This window comes from Cervus elaphus, chromosome 19 (assembly GCF_910594005.1).
Source record: "Cervus elaphus chromosome 19, mCerEla1.1, whole genome shotgun sequence".
Taxonomy (NCBI): Eukaryota; Metazoa; Chordata; class Mammalia; order Artiodactyla; family Cervidae; genus Cervus; species Cervus elaphus.
In genome coordinates, this window is record NC_057833.1 from 76,061,313 (window position 1) to 76,087,139 (window position 25,827).

The following is a 25,827-nucleotide window of genomic DNA, read 5'->3' on the forward strand; positions in this document are numbered from 1 at the left end:
GTATGTCTTTGTCTCTGGGTAATATTTTTTAGGTTAATTTGTAAATGAGCTCTATTTAATTGGCTTAAAGAAAGGTAAGTGCTTACAAATCAAATAATTCTAAATTAAACGATAAATTCCAGGTTCAGGTGAACTGGGAAATATTCAGTATTAAATACCTGATATTAATGTTTGTTGGCCTATTTAATATAGACATGTGTTAGAGTAATTAACATCAAGTAGAATATTTTTACTGTACCTAGGTTTAATATAAGTTAAATATTATATCTGTTACAAGTTTGTCAACAAGGAAATTACCTCGAGTGAAGAAACTTCTAAAAATGTAAATGAGATATGAGTTTGTATATAAACTCTATTAAGAATAATTATTCTTTAGGAATATCTGTCTACAATAGTCTCTCCAGATTGGCGTAAGTTGAATTTCTAAGCATTGTGATAAACTAAGTATTGGAAGTCTATTGAATAATTAGGTCATTTCCAAATAAAATACGGTTTTGAAACATTTACTACTAAACACTGATTTCCTTTTACAGAAAAACTAAAGAGATTTGGAACTATAAATGAATAATGTTTTATGCCACCATAAAATGTTTTAAAAAACAAGGGTTTTAGAAATTAGCACTGGTATTTATGCTCACCAATCTATAAAATGCTAATATAAAAGTTAGCTTTTGGTTGCTGAAGGAAAGCAGGAAGTGTGCTTTCAGTTAAAAAAAGGTATGAAAAAAATACTAAAAAGCTATGCATGATCAGGATTTTCTAAAATTGGATTATAATTAGTTAGATAAATAGATTTTGTTAGGAATGACATGGCCATAAGAAAACTGGTTAGACAGATCTGAAAGAGACACGTACACCCCAATGTTCATCGCAGCACTGTTTATAATTGCCAGGACATGGAAGCAACCTAGATGCCCATCAGCAGACGAATGGATAAGGAAGCTGTGGTACATATACACCATGGAATATTACTCAGCCGTTAAAAAGAATTTATTTGAATCAGTTCTAATGAGATGGATGAAACTGGAGCCCATCATACAGAGTGAAGTAAGCCAGAAAGATAAAGACCAATACAGTATACTAACACATATATATGGAATTTAAAAAGATGGTAATGATAACCCTATATGCAAAACAGAAAAAGAGACACAGATGTACAAAACAAACTTTTGGACTCTGTGGGAGAAGGCGAGGGTGGGATGTTTCGAGAGAACAGCATCAAAACATGTATACTCTCTAGGGTGAAACAGATCACCAGCCCAGGTTAGACGCATGAGACAAGTGCTCGGGGCCTGGTGCACTGGGAAGACCCAGAGGAATCGGGTGGAGAGGGAGGTGGGAGGGGGGATCGGGATGGGGAATACATGTAAATCCATGGCTGATTCATGTCAATGTATGACAAAAACCACTACAATATTGTAAAGTAATTAGCCTCCAACTAATAAAAATAAATGGAAAAAAAAAAAAAGAGAAAACTGGTTAGAGCCAATTAGGTCCAAGATGGCGGCGCTGACTTTCACTAGACTTTGAGCCTTGGTATTTACGCCCATTGTGACATATCAACAAGCTAAATGATACACCCATCAACATTGACTAAATCTGACCAAATGTTCTAAACACTTTTAATTGATCTTTTCGATAAAACTTCCTAAATCGAATTCTTTTGAAGTTCCTTTGACCTCTAGCTAACTTTGGGGTGCTTCAGAGGGCCCCTGAAACATCCCAAAGATAGATATTAAACTGTGTTTATTTGGTTGGTTAAATTACATGAAAAAGATTATCAAATAAGTAATAAATCCACTCATGTTATAATGTATGGTAAAATTACTAATACAGATACCCCCAAAATTATATGGTGTTCTTAACATTTTGATAGTCTTGGTATTCTAATGAAAAAGCTGATGACTTCACAAAAGTTAACAAAGGACTGAATGAACCAGTGAATATGCTTATAACTTTTACGGTTTCTATCTAAAAAATTATAGGTTTGAATCTTGTGTTTTCCAGGAGTAGGGAAAACCTTCCTCTCAAACTAATTATGAAAATAATTTGGTAAAATTATACGTTATAAACAAAACAATTATATTTTCTCTCTATCTGACTCCTCCAGAAATTTGAAACTCTTAGGTTTCCAGTAAGTTTATCAAATGAGCTAGGAAGGTTATCTCACTAACAGGTAAAAAAAATCTCAAGAAATTTTTGAGACCATAAAAAGGAAAGAGTTCACCTAGATTTGTTAGGCAAAATCTGTAATAAACCTTTGGTGTGAGTTTCCTAGCCCTGTTTTATATTAAAAGTTCATTCTGAGATTCTATAAGTGTTTCAGCAAAATAAAAGTCTATAATCAATTATGGTTATATAAATCATCAGACCAAAATTAGTGAGAACAGACCTATTTTACAAACAAACTAGGCTTAATTTGGTTATATTTGATAAAAATGAGGGTAACTTTAGGGAGAAAAAGATATTGCAAAAAATGTTAAATCCCAGTTTGTTAATGGAGGTCTGCATGTAGTAAGACTCATTTCTTGGATAGTTCTTTGCTGTTATGTGATATTAATGTAAAATTTAATTGAATTCTTAAAGAACACCTTAAGTTTGTTTCTGAAGCTTATCTCAGTAATCTATCTTTGGATGAAGATCAGATGCCTCATGACCTGCAACCAGGACTGGAAAAAGACATAATTTAAGGGACTGTCTTCAACCTGAATGGAAAGACTTTTTATCAGGTACTCTTAACTAGCTCATGCACAATGAAACTGAAGAGAAATTACCTCAGATTAATTCCCACTTCCAAAGGCCCCTACACTGGATTGGTCTATAGAGAAGACAGCTGACCTGATCTCACCTTAAAATGATGCTCAAACAAGAGAAACTACACTACACCAGGATGAAAAGACAACGACATCAGAGGTAGACAGCTTGCCCAAGATGCTGGACCTGATTCGTAAGATCATTTATAATGTTTTCTTGACTTCTTACACCTTTGCATATAAATCAAATGCTTTTCTATCATAGGTCTGATCCTATGCTAGTTTTAGAAATCAATCCAATTGTTGGGTTTGTGGCCAATTACCTGTATCTAGTTCTGGGTTGCCTTAGTAAATTTCTCTACTACAAGGCTCTAACTGGTTGGCCCTGGTAAAATTTACTTAAAAAAAAAAATTATAGTCATATTCAGGTCACTGTGATACTACTAGATGGGATCCCCTCACCAGGCCAATAATAATGCCTGCTTTGACTCTGGCCATAAATCTGAGCTTTTTTCTATTACTCAAGCTCAATCAGAGCAACAAGAAAAGTTTCAGCAAAAGGAGAAAGAAATCTCCCACGATTATGAGAAGGATTTATATAGAAAACACCAGGCTATGGTAATTTAGGTTTAAAGTCTCCTCTGTGTTGGAAACAATTAAATTATACTAAGTATAATCAGTCTAGTAACACTAGAAAACTGGGCTATGTGCCTTATAGATGGTGGTGTCAATGTATAATTTCCCTAAAAGATAAAGATTTGTACACAGTAGACTAAGTCAGATGACCTGGGATATACTGGGCTACATCTAATGGAAGCTCTTAAGTCTTACTTGTGACTTTACTAATTCTGCTGGCTGTGTTCTTTGTATTTCACCTGTTTTACAAAATTGCTGTTTCTTAGACTGTCAAATGTGTGACTGAGGCCTCTGATAGAATAATATATAGTTCCCTATGAGATCGATGATGATAACAGTGTAACTCTAGATATGGGAAAAAGCAACAAGAGGGAATGTTTTCCTGGACCAAGAGGCAAGTAAGACAGGTGGTCCAGAAAATTTTGGATACTGTATTATGACCTAGTCCAGTAACAGCACATTGAGTGGCCTGTCAACAAAAGCTTTGCCAAACCTGAGAATGGACATTCTAAGCACCATGAGATAAAATGGTCATGAAATGACCCCCTCAAAATCATGGTCAAGTTTATGAGCAAAAAGGGGCTCTGCCAACTGAAGATTGACACTTGCCATCTACATCTACAGAGATTAAATCATGGCCACTGCAACTGCTGACTTTCAACGGCCCTGAAAGGAGTTCAGGGTAAAAATCAGGAATGAGGCACTCGGTGCTCTGAGAAAAACTGGCAGAACAGGCCTTCAGATAGTTAGATCTTTTCAGGAGATTTTATGAGTCCCAATTCTTGCATTTTCTCATACCTAGAGAAACACTGACGTCATTAATGGTGACATCTGCTTTGGCTATTGAGGAAAATTTTAAAATTGAAAGTCAAAATAGAGTACTCAGCTATGGTTCAGACATCCTGGGAAATAACTAAGTGTTACTATGGGTGTAATTTCAGATTAGACATTGTATTGCTAAACACTTGAGTTTTCTGAGTCCTGTCAGGCTTAGATGCCACCATTCTCAAAACAATGTCTGCTGGAAACTTCTACCTTACTTTTTATAAAACTAGGCAACTGGCCACCTGGCTAAAATTCTCCCCAAAGTGCCAGGTCCAGACTGGGTTTCAGGCCTATTCTTCTAAAAAGAAAGAGATTTATTTTGTCTATTAAAATTCCAGTTATCCCTCCTCCAGCTATTACTAATTGGGTCTGTTACAACAAAATGGCAGACCAAGGGACTGAGATTTAAATCATACAAGGCTCAGATCTAGGACTTGGAATTCAGGAATACTTCCAATTCAGTGTCTCTTTTCCGAGCTTGGGCAGTCCTATGCCCCATTTTGACAGGAAGTTATCACAGTCATAGTTGCCCTGTTCCCTAAATTAAAACTGAGCAGGACTCTGTGGGGTGGCAACTCTGGAGTACAGATCTGCTGTGTGTTCTCCATTTCTTATCTGTAAGATATAGGCTTCATTCAGCCTCCTTGACCTTCCCTGAGTTCCAAAGGGTGGATTCAAACAATTGCTAATCAGGGAAGGGAGGGAATACAGAAACAGGAGAAACAATCAAATGGTGGTACAGCCTTGAGACAGGGTCCTGGTTCCTACTCAAAGAAATATGCATAACAATGTCTTTTGAGTTTTCTACGGAACTGGAGCCCCCACCCAGGTCAAGGATGGTGACTTCAGACTAAACACAAGATTCCTGGAGCACAGCTCTGTTGCTTCATCACCAGCCAATCACCCCAAATGTTGCCTCCTGTTTCTGCGGACCAGTGATGACCATCCTGTTAGGTCTCCTGTTTGGCCCCTATCTATTTCATCTCTGAGAGACACCAGCAGTTTCAAACTAAATTGCTGTTATTACAAGGGTGAAAGCTGGTTTCAGATGTGGAACACCCCAACTTAGATCAGGTAGAGAGAGACTTCTGCTCTGCTAGGCAGGCCTACACCCATGCACAGCAGGAAGAAGTTACAGAAGAAAAAGACCTCCGCCCCACTTCCCAAGAAGTATGAGTCAGTCTACTGAAGTATGAAGTCTCTCAGGGGGGAACTGTTAGGGGAAGCACACTGACTGAAACCGCCCACCCTGGCCAGGCACCATAGTAACCATTTGCATGAGTTGTTTTATGACGGGAGATCCTGATAAGGAATACAGAGCTAATAAGCCACCACCAACCGGAAGAGTTCGGGAAAGGTCGAGAGGAGACCCTGCCTGTCCGTCCACTTCCCAGAATCCCTCTCGCTAGCATCCATCTTGGCTGAGTGATGCGTGCACCACTAGGACAGACTCTGAATTAGAATGATTGGCCAAAGACCACCCGGAAACTAATCCCATCACCATAAAACCCAAGACTGTGAGTCACGTGACAGAGCAGTTCTCCTGGGTTCCCTTACCTACTGCTCTCCACCGGGGTGCCCTTTCCCAACAAAATCTCTTGCTTTGTCAGCATGTGTCTTCTCGGACAATTCCTTTCCAAGTGTTAGACAGGAGCCCAGTTTCGGGCCCTGGAAGGGGTCCCCCTTCCTGCAACACCAACACCAGAGAACTTGGGACTCAGACCGGATATTTCACAGGGACCAGTCATGGTCATAGTAACTATTTTTTTTGCTATAATCATATTTTATACAGGCCTGTGCCCCACTTACAATTTAACCTGTAAATTGTATTAATTGCCAATTTTGTGTTAATCCTGTTCATTTCAATCATAGTACCTATAGCTGGGAACAAATCAAATTTCATTTACTTGATAATGCCTCTCTAAATGTACAATTACTGCAAAAAGGAAATCTTTAAAACTTTTTCTAAATGTCTGCCCTCTTCCACTAATTTGGAAACTTTAGCTGAACAAATTATCCGGGCTAGACCCACAAGGATGGTTTCAAAGTATTACCCACAGCATCGTGTCTAAAACTGTAACTTTGGTAATTGTCTTGATAATTGTATTTGTTGTTCGTTGCCTTTCTATAAGGTTGGTTAATACCAAACTCATTTGGTCAGGACCTTTTTTTTTTTTTTTACAAATATAATAAAATAGGGGAAATTGTCAGAAAACATTTAACAAAAGGCTTCCTGTGTGCTGTTTTGAATCTGTCCGGAACCCTCTGGCCCTTATTGATTCCTGAATATTCAGGAGTTAAGAGGAGAGGCACGCCTTTGCCTTTCCCGGGGCTGAGGAATCCAGGCATTTCTCATTACAGTGTTAAATACCCTCTTCCTTCTAATGAAAAGTTGATCGTTTGCAACCTTCTCTTTGATAGGGATCATCTTATGTTTTGTAAGTCTGGAATTTTAATCTTTGTCTTGGCTGAGAATAACCACCTTGTAAGACTGTATATATGCCCACACCATGTTGATTAAAACACCTTTCCTCTATCAGAGCTTTGGTCCCCGTGTCTTTCTTTTTCTTTCTTTCTTTCTCTTTCTCTCTATCTCTCTATTTCTGGCTAATTCCTTGGAGCGCGGAGGCCCACTGAGCTCACTTTCTTTCCCGGACTTCTAAGACCCTCTCGAGAAGGCGCTCTGTGCCTTCATCCACTCGAGAGGGCGCCTGGTGCCTACGTGCAGCATCGCGAACCCTAAGAATAGGACTCTATTGGCTTTCCGCGTAAACCAGGGATACCAGCCTCTTTCTCTCTCTTACTTTCTTATCGTTGACTCCGGACCACCAGGTTCCAGTCCATTAAAGGACCAACAAGTTATCAGCCTCTTTCTCTCTCTTACTTTCTTATCGTCGACTCTGGACCAGCAGGTTCCGGTCCATTAAAGGACCAACATCGGGGATAGCACAATGACACTTAGGAGGTTTGAGCTCGAGACTGAATCATGATGTGGGCATGTGATCTCACAGGGTTCCTTGGGCCCAGTGCCTGGGCCCAATTCTTACACCAGCCCATCAGCCTCTTGCCTGGATTTTCCAGACCAAAATTGCACCCCAACCAGGTGGCTGAGATGGTAAAGAATCCTCCTGCAATACAGGAGACCCTGGTTTGACTCCTTGGTTGGGAAGATCCCCTAGAGAAAGGAATAGCTACCCACTCCAGTATTCTTGCCTGGAGAATCCCATGGACAGAGGAGCCTGGCAGGTTACAGTCCATGGAGTCACAGACAGACATGACTGAGTGACTAACACTTTCACTTTCAGCATCAGCTAAGGCAACACACTAATGGCATTTGGCTGCAAGAAGGGCCCAAGCAAAATGAGTCACATCTTTGCATCCACATCCAGCCCCTGAGAGATGAGGAAGTGAGCATCCCTCAGGCAGCAAGGGCATCGCTGTTATCAATGGGCAGCCCACAAGTGAACACAGTTCATGTCTACATGGATAGTGATTTTCAGGCATCAACTTACAGTTTCACGTTCCCCCATCATATCATCACTTCCATTTAGACTGGATTCAAGTGAAATAGGTTCTTCGATATCCAAGTCAGAATGAACCATCTTCTTCCTTTATCAGTTCAGCATAAATCAAGCACATAAGGATTAACACAATTCAGGAGCTGGGTACATTCAATCATGGACCCAAACCCACCGTGGGACACACAGGGATAGAGTGGGAGCTCAGAAAGAAACGACAGGAGAACTCCAAGGAACCAAATGTCAGATGAAGACAATGCTCCATCCCTGCTCAGGGGTCTTCAAAGACATGCTTCTGGATGCCAAAAGCTTTTTTAAAACTCTGTATTTCCCAAAATGATTACAGGTTGAACATCAAAAATTTTTTTCACCACAAATTGAAATAGCAACAAAGGATGAAATTTCTAATGCATTTTAAAATTTATGTTTAAAAATAAAATTACTGTAAGACTCTTTCCAATGTAGATGAGGGATTCTAAATATTTGATCATTTAATACCCAAACATATATATATATATATATATGTTGCATAGCTTGCATGATCTTAGTTCCCTGACTAGGGCTTGAACTCAGGTCCCAGCAGTGAAAGTGCTGAGTCCTAACCACTGGACTATATGTTAAAAATTTATAATTTTTTTTCTGGGACCATAAACTTCTAAGTACTAAAACTTATAATATGTAATAATTTCGGATAAAAGTAAATGAAAATATATTTCTCCTAGGACTTGAAATACATGTTATAAAAAGTATAAAGCACTTACCTCCAATATACCTTCCTTTTACCTGACACTGTAGTGCTGACTAGTTGGCAGAAATGCAGAGCTCTCCTCCAACACCACCTTGGAATCAGGCAAAACATACAAATTAGACCAAAACCCGGTGAATACAATACATAACAGTGCTCATCACCATACATCCCATTGCTGAGAATGGTGAAGATGCAGAGGGGATGTGCTTTGAAGGAAGTTCACAGTCCCCTGAGTCCTTTTGTATACCTTAAATATTTAAATTCTAAGGTTGAAGGACAAAGCAGAGAGACTTGCTGTCAGTGTACTGGATCAACATTTTTTTTTTTTTTTTTTTCCTGATGCTCTTCTTCTATCTTCTCTAGGGACTCTCCCCCAAGGCCTATGTGGATTTTGGATCCACATTGAAAGGGCAAGTTGAAAGGTCAAGCTTGCTTAAAAAAAAAAAAAAAGTGTGGGGGAGGGATGGATTCTGTTCATTGTATAGTGAAAGGTGATCAACTTTAAAGAATACTTATGGAGTCTGGCAATTTATTTCCTAACCACCACCCACCCCCATGCCTTTGGAAAGATTTCGTGTGCCCAGGGGCTGCTCGGCTGGAGCTGGGGCCCTGGGTTAAAGACCACAACCTCAGCTGACCTTACTGTACCCAGCCCAGTCATGTGGCATCATCGATCCCCAGGGCTAGCACTCGATGACCATGGGTGCTTTGAGAACAAAGAAGTCCCTCTCTTTGTTTCATAAAGTGACATTCCGTGAAAACCAAGTCTTGTGAGTTTTGTCTGTACATCTTAAATATCTGTACCTATCTCAGACAGTCTTTGAAAATCAATTTGGATCTTTGGGGCAAGGCCATCTCATTAATAAAAATCAGTGTTTTACTTACTTGTCACATTCAGCATCTGGCTGCACTTGTTGAACAGAACAGCCTAAATAATTCAGTCCAGGTAATCTTTTAAGAATTTATATTTGCTTTTTCTCATAGAAGTGTTTCACCTTCCAAAAACTCACTGACATTTAAATTGTTCATGATTGTAATAGGGAATAACAAATCTGACACCATATTAGAGCTGTTTCTTTTACTTTTACCTTTATATTCTATTGTTAGGGGAAGAACACTGACTGAAACCACCCACCCTGGCCAGGCACCACAGTAACCATTTGCATGAGTTGTTTTATGACAGGAGGTCTTGGTAAAGAACAGGGAACTAATAAGCCACCAGCGACCGAAAGAGTCCAGGAAAAGTCGAAAGGAGACACCACGTGTCTGACCACCTCCCAGAATCCTTCTCGCTGGCATCCATCTTGGCTGACCAAGGTGCCAGGAAGGACCCTGAATCAGAATGATTGGCTAAAGACAACCCCGAAACTATCCTATCACCATAAAACCCAAGAGTGCAAGCCACTTGGCAGAGCTGTTCTCCTGGGTTCCCTTACCCTCCTGCTCTCTGCCTGGGCGCCCTTACCGGATAAAATCTCTTGCTTTGTCAGCACATGTGTCTCCTTGGACAACCCATTTCCAAGTGTTAGATAAGAACTCAGTTTCCGGCCCTAGAAGGGGTCCCCCTTCCTGCAACAGTATTGCTTTTGCCACAAGTTAATCATTAAAGGGATGTTCCCTACTGCTTAGAGTAAACACAATGGCCCCCAAGCCAGGATGTAAAACTAAAATACTTTTTCAGCTCACAAGAAGCATCCAGACCCAGCCGCCTGTGAATGACTACAGTAAAGAAGAAATTAACACATCCCCTCCTACTTCCCTACTTCCAACAAAACCTTGATGTAAAATTTGACTTATTAATTCTGAGAATGCCACCCCTGGCTGCTCTGCAGGTTGCAGGTCTCAGCAACGCCTGGGCTTTCGGTCAGCCCCCAGGACTGTCCTACCTCGCTCCACCCGGAAAACTAACTGCGCCGGCCCTACACATCGCATCCCGCTGCACAAGCTGCCGGAAGCAGCTCTCCATCCCCTGGGCGACTTGTACTCCGCGCAGGGCACTTCAGTGCCTGCCCCATCTTCCCGGCCAGCCCCGCCCGGCTTTCTATAGAGAAGCTCCCGCAGGCAAAACCTGTTGGCGGAGACCCTCGGCTCCAACATCGCTCTTTTCAGCGAGACTGGGTAAGATCCCCGGGTCCTTGCGCTTCCAAGGATGCCTCCCCGCTCCCGGCGTTGACTTAAATTTGACTTGCACTCCTTAGCTCCCTCGGAGCCCCTCTTTACCTGCTCCGCTCCACCTTCCTATTTCTTCAGGCAGAAAAATCGCCAGTGCTTGGAGGACGGGAGGGGCGTCCTGCTTTTTGATGCGTCACTCAAGAGCCTCAGCAGCGTGTCGGTGGGAAAGCAGAATCAAGTATGCTCTGAACCCAGCGAACATTGCATTATCATCATCATGTCATCGTCACTATTGCGTGCTAAGTCGCTTCAGTCGTGTCCAACTCTTTACGACCCCCTGGACTGCAGCCCACCAGACTCCTCTGTCCATGGGATTCTCCAGGCAAGAATTCTGGGATGCCATAACTATTAATCATTTTCATTTTTACTATTACTCGTCTGCGCAATACCGGCACCCCAGAGCGCTCAACTCCCAGCCAAACGCCCAAATGCCCCTACCGGCGGAGGGTGCCCAGACCCAGGAGCGCTACACTTACCCGTCCCCAGCGGAGTGACCCGCCGGCTCCCGGCGCTCGCTCTCCTCGGCTTTATGCAGCGCGAGCGCCGCCCCTAGCTCGCCGACCCCGCCTCCCCGTCCCGCATCTGCTACCCAGCCTCGGGGAAACGAAACTCTTAGAAAATGTTCAGGGCTGCGGATCAGAAAGGAAACCGAAACCGAACGGGCGACGCACTTTCTCACCGGCGCCTCCCGAGGTCCCTGCGCCCCGCACCCTCAGCTGTATCCTAGAGGCACTAGAGGTGCGCCCCGCACCAGCAGCACCCCGAGGCGCTTGAGGGAAATGCAGATTCTCGGCCTGCACCCAGACCTGCTGCATCAGAAACTCCGAGCTTTATCCGGCCCTTCTGAAGCTCCTGGCAGTTTGAGAACCTCTGTTCAAGCAGCCCTGAGTCATCCAAAGCCGAAGGTAGCTTGGAGCCTAGCTGGTCCCTTGTTTGAACAGAGGCATTGATAACTGGGTATCAAACTCCTGCTGTAGGTTCACTGGGAACATTCCAGCACCGGTAGGGATTCTAAAGCATGCTAGGGAGTTACCCCCTTAGCCCCCTCCTCACCCAGACCTACATCAGGCTCCTTTCTCAATTTTCCTTGTCCTCTTCAAGCCCCGCCCCCGCCCCACCACCTTTAAATCTCTTGACCTCTCTGCATGTCATGTGGGATCTTGGTTTCTTGACCAGGGATTGAACCTGTGCCCCCTGAATTGGAAGCAGAATGTTCCCTGGACCACCAGGGAAGTCCCAAACCCTCCCTGAAGTTTAGCTCATTTGATTTCTTCAGGATGGAAATGAATAGAAAGTGGGGGACAAAGGTCAAATACACCCAAAGATGAGCCCTCCCGGAGGACTCTGGGAGTGAGGAGTAAAATTTCATTTTGGAAAGGGCTGGCACCCTACCTCCATTCTCCTTGGCTCAGCTAAACAAGTGTCTTCCCCACAAAGACTCCTGTGGTTATCGAGGGTCTCCTGCCCCCTACACAAAGACCCAGAACTGCTCCTTTTCCAAGTGCTGGGGTCAGATGTAGACTTTAGAAAAAAACTGCACACCTAAAAAAATTGAGAATTATATTTTACTTGGTGGACTTGCTGAGGACTTACCCTGGAAGACAGCCTCTCGGATTGCTCTTAGGGATGGCTCCAAACAGGTCAGAAAGGAGCCAGAATATATAGGAGTTTTTGCAACAAAATCCAGGTAGTGAAAATATTAACAAAGTTACTGTTAATTAAAGAAAAAAACTGACATCTCAAGTACATAAATTCAGCACTTTCCTATGTATGGGAAGATGCAAGAGTCTGGGCTCCTTGAAATTATTCCTTTGATGTGCACCTTAGCTGTCTAGGGCCAGCATCCCGCTTTTCCTCATCCTGAATCCCTCAAGCATGTACCGTCACAGGTCAAAAAATGCAGTGGCTGCTGGCGTGATGGCTGCAATATCTTTTGTTTACTGATAGGGCAAGTGACGTTCTTCAGCCACATCGGGAAAACTTGGGTGGAACCAATTTCAATGTGCTGGCACCCAAAAGAAGGAGAGGGGGCCACACAGAGCAGCTCCCTGGCCTGAAGTCTGGCATGTTCTATGGGGCCCTTTCCTGGGGTCTAATGGGAGAACACAGGCTTCCCCAGCAATTATCAAGGAACCCTTGCATGGCTGCTTACCCATCCAGGCCTCAGTTACTTCCTAGTTACAAATGAGAAATGGAATATTTCCTGCCGTATCAGTAAACAAGGATGTCACAGTCACCAGCCATTGTAGCCACAGCTTACGGTGAACTGGTGAGCCCTAAAGGCACTCAGGAAGGAGAATACTTGCCATCTAGCAGCCATCATGGCACTCTCTTCCAAAAACACAACAGAGGATGCTACACATGTACATCACCGGATGGTCAATACTGAAATCAGACTGATTATATTATTTGCAGCCAAAGATGGAGAAGCTGTATACAGTCAGCAAAAACAAGACCAGGAGCTGACTGTGGCTCTGATCATGAACTCCTTACTGCCAAATTCAGACTTAAATTAAAGAAAGTAGGGAAAACCACTCGGCTATTCAGGTATGACCTAAATCAAACCCCTTATAATTATACAGTGGAAGTGACAAGTAGACTCAAAGGATTAGATCTGATAGACACAGTGCCTGAAGAACTATGGATAGAGGTTCGTACCATTGTACAAGAGGCAGTGATCAAGACCATCCCCACGAAAAAGAAATGCAAAAAGGCAAAATGGTTGTCTGAGGAGGTCTTACACATAGCTGAGAAAAGAAAAGACGTGAAAGGCAAAGGAGAAAAGGAAAGATAAACCCATCTGAATGCAGAGTTCCAAAGAATAGCAAGGAGAGATAAGAAAGCCTTCCTCGGTGATCAATGCAAAAAATAGAGGAAAACAATAGAATGGGAAAGACTAGAGATCTCTTCTAGAGAAAATTAGAGATACCAAGGGAATATTTCATGCAAAGATGGGCTCAATAAAGGACAGAAATGGTATGGACCTAACAGAAGCAGAAGATATTAAGAAGAGGTGGCAAGAATATATAGAAGAACTGTACAAAACAGATCTTAATGACCTGGAAAACCACTATGGTGTGATCACTCACCTAGAGCCAGACATCTTGGAGTGTGAAGTCAAGTGGGCCTTAAGAAGCACCACTACAAACAAAGCTAGTAGAGATGATGGAATTCCAGCTGAGCTATTTCAGATTGAAAAGATGATGCTGTTAAAATGCTGCACTCAATATGTCAGCAAATTTGGAAAACTCAGCAGTGCCCACAGGACTAAAAAAGGCCAGTTTTCATTCCAATCCCAAAGAAAGGCAACGCCAAAGAATGTTCAAGTTCAGTTCAGTTCAGTCGCTCAGTCGTGTCCAGCTCTTTGTGACCCCATGGACTGCAGCACACCAGGCCTCCCTGTCCATCACCAACTCTCAGAGTTTACTCAAACTCATGGCGATTGAATCGGTGATGCCATCCAACCATCTCATCCTCTGTTGTTCCCTTCTCCTGTCACCTTCAATCTTTCCCAGCATCAGGGTCTTTTCCAGTGAGTCATTTCGGCACATCAGGTGGCCAAAGTATTGGAATTTCAGCTTCAGCATCAGTTCTTCCAATGAATATTCAGAACTGATTTCCTTTAAGATAGACTGTTTGGATCTCCTTGCAGTCCAAGGGACTCTCAAGAGTCTTCTCCAACACCACAGCTCAAAAGTATCATTTCTTTGGCACTCAGCTTTCTTTATGGTCCAACTCTCATATCCATACATGACTACTGGAAAAACCATAGCTTGGACTAGGCGCATACAAAGAAAAGCTGCTAAATTCTTTACCTTGGGATATATGGTTTTCTGTAATTTATACAAAAAAAATTTTTTTGGCATTCAAACTACCTGCTCTTTGTTGCAAAACATCTGTATAACCTGGCTTCTCCCCAGCCCCCTTCTCGGAGCAGTTTTCTCAGGGTCACTTGAGATGCTGTCTCCTGGGCTTGCAGTCCTATAAGTTTCTGCTGAATAACGTATATCTCCCAACTTTTAGCTTGCATGTATTTTTTTCAGCTGACACAAAGAAGAGTGAAGACTTAAATCTGAGGCATGATCTTACTTCTTCAAACCACAGAAGGCTCTCCCCTTGACTCCTGTACAGAAATGAACCCAGGAAGAACCACTGGCAAAAGTGAAAATTGGCCAGGGCACAAGTCACTGCCCGGGCCAGAACTAGGAACAGGTGAGTGAGGTGCCTGGAGTTCAGGGTTTAAAGAATCTCACTCTCAGTAGGTCAAGTGCATCCTTAAAATTGGTGCCCAGATGCTTCACTCTCCTCCCCCTCTTGCCTCCTGGCCTGGGATTTTAGTACCTGCTGCTTCCATATGCACCTTAGAAAGTAGTTCCCTAAAGAACTCAGGGGCTTGTTTAGGATGTAATTCAATAATAAGATAATAATAGCTTATATGCTCTAGGCCATAGTGTGTGGGTGCCACCCTGAGAAAGTAACTCACCTTCACAACCACCCTGTGAGGGGAGTGAGGTCATCATGCTCAGGTTACATATGTGGAGACTGAGGCCAACAAGTTAGGTTCCTCTTGGGCCCCTTGACTAGGAAGTAGGGGAGCTTAGACTGCAATCAAGCTTTTATTCTTGAGCCTGGGTTCCCTAACATCTTCTCTCCATGCTAAAGCTAACAAGATGCCGCTCTTGTTCTTAGGAAGTTCACAGCCTTTTACCTGAATTGTGGACTATTCTTCCCCTACTAGAGAGACACTGATGACTCTATATTCTACCAGGTAAGTGTCAAACTCTTAGCCCTTGAGAGTTGCCCTCCAGGCTCAGCACCCCACTCACCACTCCTGATCACACTTCTGCTGACCTGTCATCCTGGGCTCCCAGATTCTCCTTTCTGGCCAAGTCCCAGCTGTGTGTTTCTTGTCTCTGCAGCTATGCCTGGGTCGCACCTCTTCCAGCCTCCCCTTCCGTGGGCTTAATTAGCTCAGGCAAAGATGCTTTGCATTTCAGATGGATGTTCTGAATAGTGGGGATATGGCCACCTCCTCATTGAGGCTGTCATCTTGATAAACGTCTATCAAGCTTGGATGCTCCAGTGCCTAACCACCTACCAACAGTGGGTGCTTAGTAATCACGTGTGTGCTTAGTCACTCAGTCGGGTCCCACTCTTTGCGGCCTCATGGACGGTAGCCTGCCAGGTTCCTCTGTCCATGGGGATTTTCCAGGCAAGAATACTAGAGTGGGTTGCCATGTCCTCCTCCAGGGGCTCTTCCCCAAGCAGGGATTGAACCCATGTCTCTTATGGGGATTGAACCCATGTTTCCTGCATTGGCAGGTGGGTTCTTTACCACTCGTGCCATTTGGGAAGCCCCCTACCCTCTTCTTACTGTTTCCTAACTTCATTAAAGTGTCTGGCGTAAACACAGCATCCACAGGAAAGCATTTGTTGCTGTTCAATCGCTCAGTCATGCCCTATTCTTTGCAACCCATGGACTGCAGCATGCCAGGCTTCCCTCTCCTTCACCATCTCCCAGAGTTTGCTCAAACTCATGTCCATTGAGTCGATGATGCCATCCAACCATCTCATCCTCTGTCTCCCCCTGCTCCTCCTGCCCTCAATCTTTCCCAACATCAGGGTCCTTTCCAGGAAAGCATATCAATATGAGGCTAAAAAAATCACACTGACCCCAGAACCCCTCCTGCCTATGCAGTCTTGGGTGCTCAGGGCTCTGTAGGTCTCTTTGGCTCTTGTCCAGTTGTCTCATCACCTGCTGGCCTGGCTTTGCAGAGGAGAGGTGCACTGGTGTTGATGGGAAACCAGGCTGGGCAGTCTTCTATGCGTCACTCCCTACCTGTAGCTCAGATACCTGTGGGAAGCGAACGGAACCCCGCACCCCACTGCAGGGATGGGAGCCGGTAGAGGAATTCCAACCTGTTCACCTTGGCATGCCCAGCATCACCTCGCTCCACCTCCACTGCCTGAATGTAATACCTCCTCACTGCACAAGAACTTCCAATTCAGGGCTCTCATCTTCCACCTGGGCTTCTCCCCAGAAGTCAGCCAGCCTCCGTCCTTCTCCTGGCCTAATGGACTTGACTTGCTTTCTGGGAGCTGCACGCCCCAGCTCGCGGCTTCCCGGGACCATGGCTTCATCACACCGTCTTGGTCTTTTTCTGAACGCCCTGTCTGCTACCAGGCCATCAACCTGGTGGACAAGTCGGTGATGTTTGTTGCTATCCTTGTGATCCAGCACAGTTCCTGACACATAGCATTTCAATAAATGTTTCTAGAATTAAAGAATGAGTGAGTTAAGAGTCGGAGGATTGGCTGTTCCTGCAGAGTGGTCCTTATATGACCCCTGGAGAGTTCCCCCTAAGCCTCTCAGTTTCTGGTCTCCGGTTTCCCAGTCTATTCAAGTTGGGTTTCGGTTTCTTCTTCTCGGATCAGAGAAAGGAAGTCCTGCTGGTGCCTCCCTACAGTCCAGGGATCCAGAGAGGAGGGGCGGTGCGCGGGGGGCGGGGGCAGGGGGCCGGAGCCTCAGGAGACTGAAGGACGCTCCGGAGGGGGAGGGGGTGGGGTTAGGGGTCCGCCCCCCGCCCCGCCGGATGATTTCGCAGCCTGGCTGTCCTGTGTGCTGCGCGTTGTGGCCGCGCTGCTGCTGGGACCTTGCATCCAGCCCGGACGCAGTTCTTCCGGAGCGCGGGGTTGCGCGGGGCTCCGGGGGGCCTGGGAACCGACCCACCAGGGTCATGCTCCCCTCTCTGACGCTGGTCAGGGCCCTGTCAGTCCCTGCTGAAGACTGAGTGTCTGGTGTCACTGCCCCGTTTTCTCTTCTGGGCGGGTGACATATATCCGTGCTTCTCAAAAGACGGTCCCTCCGCCAGCAGTATTGGCTTCACCTTGGAGCTTATTAGAAACGCAGGGTCTGTCACTCTGGTGAAGCTGAGCTGGTGGCCCTGGGACGAGGCTTGGTGGTGTTGTTAGTCGCCCAGTTGGACTCTTTGCAACCGCGGAGACTGTAGCCCACCAGACATCTTTGTCCATGGGATCTCCCAGGCAAAAATACTGGAGAGGGTTGTCATTTCTTCCTCCAGGTGATCTTCCTGACCCAGGAATGGAACTCCCAGGGATCAAACTCGCATCTCCTGTCAGATCTCCTGTATTGCAGACAGATTCTTTACCGTTGAGCTACTGGGGAAGCTCTCATATGGCCCAATGTGGAGTCACTGGGGACGGCTGGTGGCCATTCCAAAATCATTTTTTCCTGGATAAGGGCCAGCTGTCCAGCTGGCATTCGTCGTGATCACTTGGTGAAGGTTTGATATTCCAATGGAGGAGGCAACAGTGCATGTTACCTGCCTTCCGGGGAACTCTCCCTAGGGGAATGGGAATTGGTCCGTCCAGGCTGTTCTTTGCACCAATTTCCTGCAAATTCCGACTCAGTTCCTCCTCTGCCTGCAACTGAGTTCCATGCTTTATGGAATAAAGTTGAATTTCTGTGTTAAAATTGCCATCTCTTGGTTATGGAGCATCTGTGGAGTGACCACGTCAGGCACTGGGCTAATTTGTCTACAGACATGATCTGGAAGATTGCAAAAATAAATGAAATAGGAAATGGAGCTCAGAGAAATGGACTTGATCTGGGGTGACCTTGGCCTGCAGCAGCTTGCAGCAAGGTTTGGTTTCCCTAGCCAGAGATTGAAGTCAGGCCCCAGCAGTGAGAGCACTGAATCCTAGTCATTAGACCACCAGGGCCAGTGGCTGGTGATAAGGCGCCTGGCCCATTGGCTTTGTAGAAATAATTTTCCACAAGTAAAGTGTTTATTAGGAGAAAAAAGAGTAGGTGTGAATAGACACACACGGGTGGGCTCAGAGTCATGCCCTTATGGCAGTTTGAATTACTTACGTGGGGCATTTCTTCCAGGTTTCCTCTGGCCAATCGTCTTGCTTTCCCTGGTTCTGAGGCTGCATTTGGTATATCTCGGGATCCTCCCATGTATGCACACATCTCTTAGCCAAGTTGGATTCCAGCTAAGAGGCCCCCAGGAAGGTTAACATCACTACCCGTAGGGAGGGTGCCAACTCCCTCTGTTTTTTGACCCCCAAGGAGCCTTCCTGTGCATGTGCAATCAAGAAGGCCTCCTTGATCCGGAGGATGAGAAATCTGTGGTCTTTATCTCTTATCTGGACAGGACTCTTGCCAGTGCCATTACTGTTCCTCTTAATTGTCTATCTAGAGGCAAAGCCAGCTATTTACCCTGTTCCTGTTCTTATTTCTATCTGGAAGTTATTTCTGTCTGTAAACGTCTAACCTCCTGTTGTTTAGTTGCTAAGTCATGTCTGACTCTTTGCGACCCTGTGGACTGAAACACACTAGGTTTCCCTGTCCTTCACCATCTCCCAGAGTTTGCCCAAACTCATGTCCATTGAGTTGGTGATGCCATCCAACCATCTCATCCTCATCATCCCCTTCTCCTCCTACCTTCAAGCTTTCCTAGCATCAGGGTCTTTTCCAATGAGTTGGCTCTTCGCATCGGATGGTCAGAGTATTGGAACTTCATCTTCAAATGTCTGACCTGAAACCCATCTATCTCCTGCCTCAAGTGCAGCTGACTGGTCCACGGCTGGACTGAAACTTCAGGAAAGACCCTGGGCCAGAGGCACCAGTCTGAGGCTCATGTGAATTCCTGAGCCAAGAAATGGTGAGGAAATTTCAGGGCTAAAATTTGTAGTAATTTGTTATGTAAAAATAGATAACCATTATACCATGTCACTATGCATGACAAAGGGGGCATTTTAGGACCTCAAGGATTAGAAACAAGATGGTCAATCCAAATTTGTTTATCCCACCTGTAGATACCTTCTTGTGGATAGTCCCTTGTCTTATAGCTACTAAGTCCAAGCTTGCTGTGCTCACTACATGACAGACCAATAATTTGGAAGAAGAGGTGTTGAGGCAAGTGAGAAAGTTAAAGCTTAGGCAGGTTGATAGATAGTCCAAGGCCCCTTAAGGAGGAGGAGGCAAACATTCTTTTTTTTTTTCACATTGTGTTGCCTTAGTCACATGGGCCGTTTAAGCAACAATACATCTTGCTCAAGGACATACTTTTCTTAAAGCTCTGCATTGCAACAACATATCTTGTCTGAAAATTGGTTTTTTACTTTAAGGCCAGAGTTAATGATATATCACAATATATCTTACTCCTGGAAAATGCTTTTCTTAGGCTCCACATTAATGATTATAATTGTAACAAATCTTGCCTTGGAGTCTGTTTTCGCATATCACTGCTTTCTTGCTTGAAGACAAGGTGCCCAGGAGCCCATTCTCCTTGGCTAATCTTATGCTGATATTATCTAAGATATATGTTGTGGGAAAGAGGTCTAGCAAAAGTTTTGCAACCTTGAAGTATTTTTTTATCTATTCTTAGTAGCCAACTGAAAAATGTATAAAGCTCTGCTTAACCTCAAAGAGAGGGGTACTCTTTCTACCTCTTTCTGATGTCTATGTCAAAAGCTTTCTCTATCCTTTCACTTTAATAAAATATATGCTGCACGAAGCTCTGAATGACTGAGACTGTGTCTTTGGTCCCAGAATGAAATTTTCTCCTTTAGAGACCACAAGCTTGGCACTGTTCACCGTAAGCTATCACAAAGAACAGTGACTTTATCAAAGAATTAGCCATCCAAGAAGATGGTGAACTAGAGTTCTAGAGTACCATCTTATGGGGGTCTGGATGCTAATTTCTTTTATAGAACAGAGAAGGGGAGAAGGCGAAGAAGTGAAATAAAAAGGCCTTAAGTCTTGCAAAACATCTCCTGGTTTCACAGTCTTGGGGAGGAGTTGTGTTAATTTCTTCTTTCCTGCAGCCATTCAGAGTTGGGCAAGTCTGGGTATCTCCTTGTGAGCTGAACAAAGGCAGTTTGGTTTAACATTCAGGTAGAGGGGCACGGTCCCCAAGGCAGGCCATTATGTATGTTTATAGCTATAGATGAACTTGCCAGGTGGCTCTGCAGTAAAGAATCTGCCTGCAGTGCAGGAGACTCAGCTTCAATCCCTGGGTCAGCAAGATCCCCTGGAGAAGGAAATGGCAAGCCACCCCAGTATTCTTGCCTGGAAAGTGCCATGAACAGAGGAGCCTGGTGGGATTCAGTCCATGGGGTCACAAAGAGTTGGACACAACTTAGAGACTAAACAACCACAACATAGCTATAGACAGAACAAAAGGAATGAACAGCAAAGGTCAAAGGAAAAGAAACAGATTCAACATGGAGTCAGCTTTTGTCTGTTATATTATCACTGTACCATTGATTGGGGAGAATATTCCTTCCCCACCCCACCTCCACCCCAATATGGAATCTCAAGGGGAGGCTGGGAGGGAGTGATACTGAGCAGGACCTTGAGAAGTTCCTGAGCACAAAAGCCTTTCTGTGTCCCCCGTTTCTTGATTACAGAAAATAGGCTCAGTCAGCCTCCATGACCTTCCCCGAGTTCCAGCAGTTGCTGATTAGGGAAGGGAGGTGATGCTGAGACAAGGGAGAAACAGTTGAGAGGCAGTAGTACAGCCTTGGAGCAGGGTCCTGGTTCCCCATCAAGGGACATATAAAACAATATCTTTGAGCTGTTCTGCAGATACTGAAACTCTTGTCAGGTGGGAGAAATTAGTGGTATGTTGCCCATAAGCACATAGACCCCAGTATAGTTGGAACCAGAGGTTGATTCACCACCAACCAATGAGAAGAACATCCACAAGCTGGCCATGTCCTTTTTGAAGCATTACTCTAAAACTTCTCACTACCCTCTCCAAGTTGGGACACGCAGTTTTGAGGGCATTAGCCTGTTGTGGCCCCCTTTGCCTGGCAAATCAATAAAGCTATTCTTTTCTACTTCATCCAAAATCTGTCTCCAAAAATTAATTCAGTGTGGGGGTAGAGAGGCTGGAATCAGCTTCAGGAGGGATCATATTCAAGCATAGGCAGATCACCAGATTTTGATCAAAGCACATTTCACCTGTAGGAGCAGGTTTGAAGTGTCCAAGGGCAGAGGAGAAAGGAGGGTCCCACAGGACCTCAGGGAACCCTGCCCCTCTGCCTGAATGTTAAACCTAACTGCCTTTGTTCTTTTCACAGGGAGACACCCTGACCTACCCACCTCTGAATGGCTGCAGGAAAGAAGAAATAACCTACCCCCTCCCCAAGACTGGTGAAACCAGGAGATAGTTTACAGGACTTAGGGCTCCTTTACTTTACTTCCTCACCTCCTCCCCTTCTTTGTAGGCTGTCAGAGGCTTAACATACAGTGAATGGTCAGACCACATGTGAAAAATCTGAACTTCAGGCTGCAGCGACCTGTCTAGGAAATCAATCCATTTTCTGCAGTAGCCAACCAAAGAAGCCAGCCTGTCTTAGGCCAACTTGCAGGAAGTCTGTCGCTGTTTCCAGTAGTCTGGGAAGTCAAACAGTAACTCCTGGAACAATAGCTTCAAATGACGAGGGTTCCCTTACCAAACCAGGTCCGTTTGCAGCAGACAAAGATTTTATTCACAAAGCAGCCAAGAGTGGGGAAGAAAGAACAAGTCTCAGATCCACCTCCCAGAATGTGAGGGAGTTGGGATATCTATGGGATAAGCAGGGTGGTCTTAGAGTTGGGGAAAGGTGATGGAGACAGAGGTGACATTATGCTAAAACCTAAGCTGATTTTCTATTTTTAGCATATGTTACCACCTTTTTGCTCATTTCTGTTGCACATGAAGGCTCAGATTGCACTGAGAGAAGCTGCTCCAGAAGCCAGGATACTTGTGAACTTTTTTTGCTAGGAAGAACATGTGTGTGCACGCGTGCTCAGTCCTCCTCTCAGGGCAATCTGAGCCTTCATTTTTTTTCCACTATAAAGCTTTCCCACTCCTCTGCCTGTCCTTGAGTTTCTGCCAAAATGGAAGTGATGGTGGCTGACCCACTTGCTACAGCCAGCTGTAAATGAGTAACTTTGCTTGTCCTTGTGGACTCAGAGTGCCTCCAGAAGGAACCAACCTTGCCCACACCTGGATTTCAGACTTCTGACATCCAGAACTGTGAGAGAACAACTTCTGTTGGTTTAAGACACTCAGTTTGTGCTACCTTGTGTTGCAGTCCCCAGAAACTCATACACTTGATACTAAGCATCTTCCCTAGATGCCTCGCACCTAAGTTTTGGGGTCAGTCCTGAGGAGGTAAGTGAGAAGGCTTGGTTGAGGCTGTGTGCATGTGCACACATGTGTGAATGCATGTGTACACATGTGTGAAATGTGCTAAGTATTTAGGGGCAGATTTGACTATACAAGTTATGACATAAATGATAACATCAGATTTCATTTTTCTCAGACTCTGTTGTTCACAACCACATTTATACTGTGAAGGGATTTGATTCTTTTCTTTCTTTAGTTCTGCTACTATTTGTACCCTTCATAAAATGAGGGAAAATCCAAAAATAAGAAAAGTATGACATCTAAGCTAAGACCAATGTTTGTCTTTTAAATTTTCTTATAATCTTCAATTTTGATATTACACTTCTTTAAAATCAGGGTAAATTTGTAAGACATGGATTCCCACTTGTGCCACTTTTATTTAACATAGTACTGAAAGTTCTAGACACAGTAATTAGGCAAGATATGGAAATAAAAGGCATCCAAGTCAGAAATGAAGAATCAAAATAATTTCACTTCACAGATGATATGACCTTGTGTGTATTAGAAAAACCATAAATATACCACAAAACTAACTAAGAATGAATTCAACAAAGTAGCAAGATAGCAAATCAACACATAAAAATGATATATGTAAATTTACATATATGTAAATTAGCAGTGAATGAGTTGAAAAAGAAATTAACAATTCCATTTACAAGAAGAACACAATACTTCGTAACTAAGGGATTGAAAAACTTGTACACAGAAAACTATAAGATATTGCTTAAAGAAATTAAAGAAGACACAAGTAAATGGAAAGATATCCTATGTTCATGGATTGAAAGACTTAATATTGTTAAGATGCAAGTACTACCCAAAGCAATCTATGGATTCATTACAATTTCTATCGAAATCCCAATGACCTTGTTTTTTTGCAAAGATAGGACAACTCATCCTAAAATTCACATGGAATTTCACAGAAACATGAACAGCCAAAACTCATGGGAAAAAAGAACAAAGCTGGAGGACTCAGAGTTCCTGATTTCAAAACTTACAAGTCTACAATTATCAAAACAGTATGGTAATGTCATAAAGTCAGTCATATAGACCAGTGGAATAGAACAGAAAGCCCAGAAACAAGTCTTTGCATATATGGTCAAATGATTTTTGACAAGGGCACCAAGAACAATAGGGAAAGAACAGCCATTTCAAAAAATGGTGCTAGGAAAACTGGATGTCCATATGCAAAAGGATGTTTATCTAACATCATATGCAAAAATTGTCAAAAAAATATCAAAGAACTAAATGTAAGAATTGACTGAAAGAGTCTTAGAGCTGAGAGCCTCTCTATAGACCTAGAGGTAAAGAAAAATTAGAGGGAAAAATTGCTAGCAGTTTTGAACACCTGCTTTGGGACACATAGTTTGTAAAAATGTTTTCACTTAACCCTCCTAAAATTGCTGTGAAGTCATTAGCTTAGTTCAAAGAAGAAAATAAAATTATCCATAATCCCACAATTTAGAGATGACCACTATTGTGAAGCTCTATATTTTTTAAAAAAATGTTTCTCATTATCAAATGTCTCTTTAAGACTTAGTATAGCAATGGAGCTCACTGCATTCAGAGAAACTAAATTAAAAATGGTATCACTCAGCCACTTTCATCTAGGGGGACTGGGAAACACCATCACAGCAAATGATGGGAAGCAGGTGGTACGACTGAATTTCTAAGAAAAGGACCAGCTAAGGGACACCATTCCAAACAACCAAACTGGATTTAAGCCACGGCCTCAGTTAATCCCCATCATTCATTTGTTCAATGAGATATTTATTAAGTGAACTACTATGCGTCAGAGGCCACGCAAGATTCTGGAAATACAAAAGAATAAGAACTGACCTTACCTCTCTGAGTTCTCCTAATCTAATGGGGAGGGGTGACAAGTGAACAAAGAATGACAGCAATGTAACTGGGGGCTCTGGGGCCCAAGCACCAGAGAGACCCCTCTTCACACAGGAAGGGGAAGACCTCCTGGAGGAGGTGACAGCTCTGAGCAGCTCAGGGCTTCAGATATAATCTCTTGTTCTGAGTGCAGGATAGCAAAGATGGACGCAGACAGCAGCAGAAAGGTCTGGTCCCAAACAAAAGGCCAATTCCTAGACCAACTCCTTTAATGATCATACACATAAGCAAAACCCAGAAGTACTGCTGTTCCTTTGGGATTTACCCCTTGAAATGGGGGAATTCGTAGAGAGCTTGCTGTGCCTGAGTCAGCCGATAAATCTTCTCCTTCAGGAATTTCCTCTTGGTAGCTGTATCACTCTGTTCTTGAAGCAGCCAGGAATAGTGCTGTGTGTCCTGTAGTAGCTGCATCATGGTTTTCTGCACCTTGTCACCATTCTCTTGGAGCATAAAGTACTGAATGATGAATGGGATCTGATTGGCGAGACGTTTGCTGGTTTCCTGGAAGAGGGGGTAAGAGGGGTCAGCTGGAGGGGTCTATGGTTGCAGAGAGAAGTTCCTTGGATGCATGCTAAGTCCTTGGATCCCATCCATCTCCACTCCAGTGGTCAGTGCCAACCAAGGGAAGCATCTCTTTGGGTCGCCCCATTTTCATGACCCAGGTATTCCCTCTGACACTAAGATCCACCTGAAGGCTAGCAGACCCAGCCACGTTCTAGACATCCCAGCCTTCCTGGAAGGGAGCTCCTCCTCACCCCCTCTCTCCAGGGAGGAGAGACCTCCTGGCAGTGAACCCCGGGTCCCTCCTGGGAGATGATCGGGACATATTTCAATGCTTATTTCATTCACTCCTTTCATCAGCATCTCCGGTGTGCCTGACAGGTGGACCCCACATCTGGGTCTCTCTACTTTCTATCCTAATCAAGAAAGGGCTTCAGGAGTTGGGTAGTTTAAAAGCTACTTTCTGGGACTTCCTTAGTAGTCTAGTGGCTAAGACTCTGCAGGGGACCTGGGTTCGATCCCTGGTCAGGGAACTAGATCGCATATGTCACAACTAAGATTCCATG

The 25,827-nt window shown here is 44.0% G+C and overlaps 2 protein-coding genes and 1 long non-coding RNA gene across 5 annotated transcripts in view; 1 reads left to right on the forward strand and 2 right to left on the reverse strand.

The window, feature by feature from the left end:
• Positions 1 to 11,307, reverse strand: part of MX1 (MX dynamin like GTPase 1) — a 46,315-nt gene extending 35,008 nt beyond the window's left edge. The window contains exons 1-3 of one of the 2 annotated variants that reach the window (XM_043873606.1): positions 11,129 to 11,307; positions 8,494 to 8,571; positions 7,727 to 7,823 (exon numbers count right to left, since the gene is read on the reverse strand). In XM_043873606.1, coding sequence (XP_043729541.1) covers positions 7,727 to 7,816 — 90 coding nt within the window. In that variant the 5' untranslated portion in view covers positions 7,817 to 7,823; positions 8,494 to 8,571; positions 11,129 to 11,307. The remainder of the gene's footprint in view (positions 1 to 7,726; positions 7,824 to 8,493; positions 8,572 to 11,128) is intronic. The other variant, XM_043873605.1, reaches the window with a different exon arrangement.
• Positions 11,308 to 11,399: 92 nt separating this feature from the next.
• LOC122675181 lies at positions 11,400 to 21,860 on the forward strand. The gene is made up of 4 exons (XR_006335212.1): positions 11,400 to 11,557; positions 14,696 to 14,864; positions 15,342 to 15,420; positions 21,768 to 21,860. It is a non-coding gene; the product is annotated as an uncharacterized LOC122675181 (long non-coding RNA).
• A 1,358-nt stretch (positions 21,861 to 23,218) lies between these two features.
• MX2 (MX dynamin like GTPase 2) overlaps positions 23,219 to 25,827 on the reverse strand; it is a 36,763-nt gene continuing 34,154 nt past the window's right edge. For both annotated transcript variants that reach the window (XM_043873603.1, XM_043873604.1), the window contains exon 15: positions 23,219 to 25,261. In XM_043873603.1, coding sequence (XP_043729538.1) covers positions 25,022 to 25,261 — 240 coding nt within the window. In that variant the 3' untranslated portion in view covers positions 23,219 to 25,021. The remainder of the gene's footprint in view (positions 25,262 to 25,827) is intronic.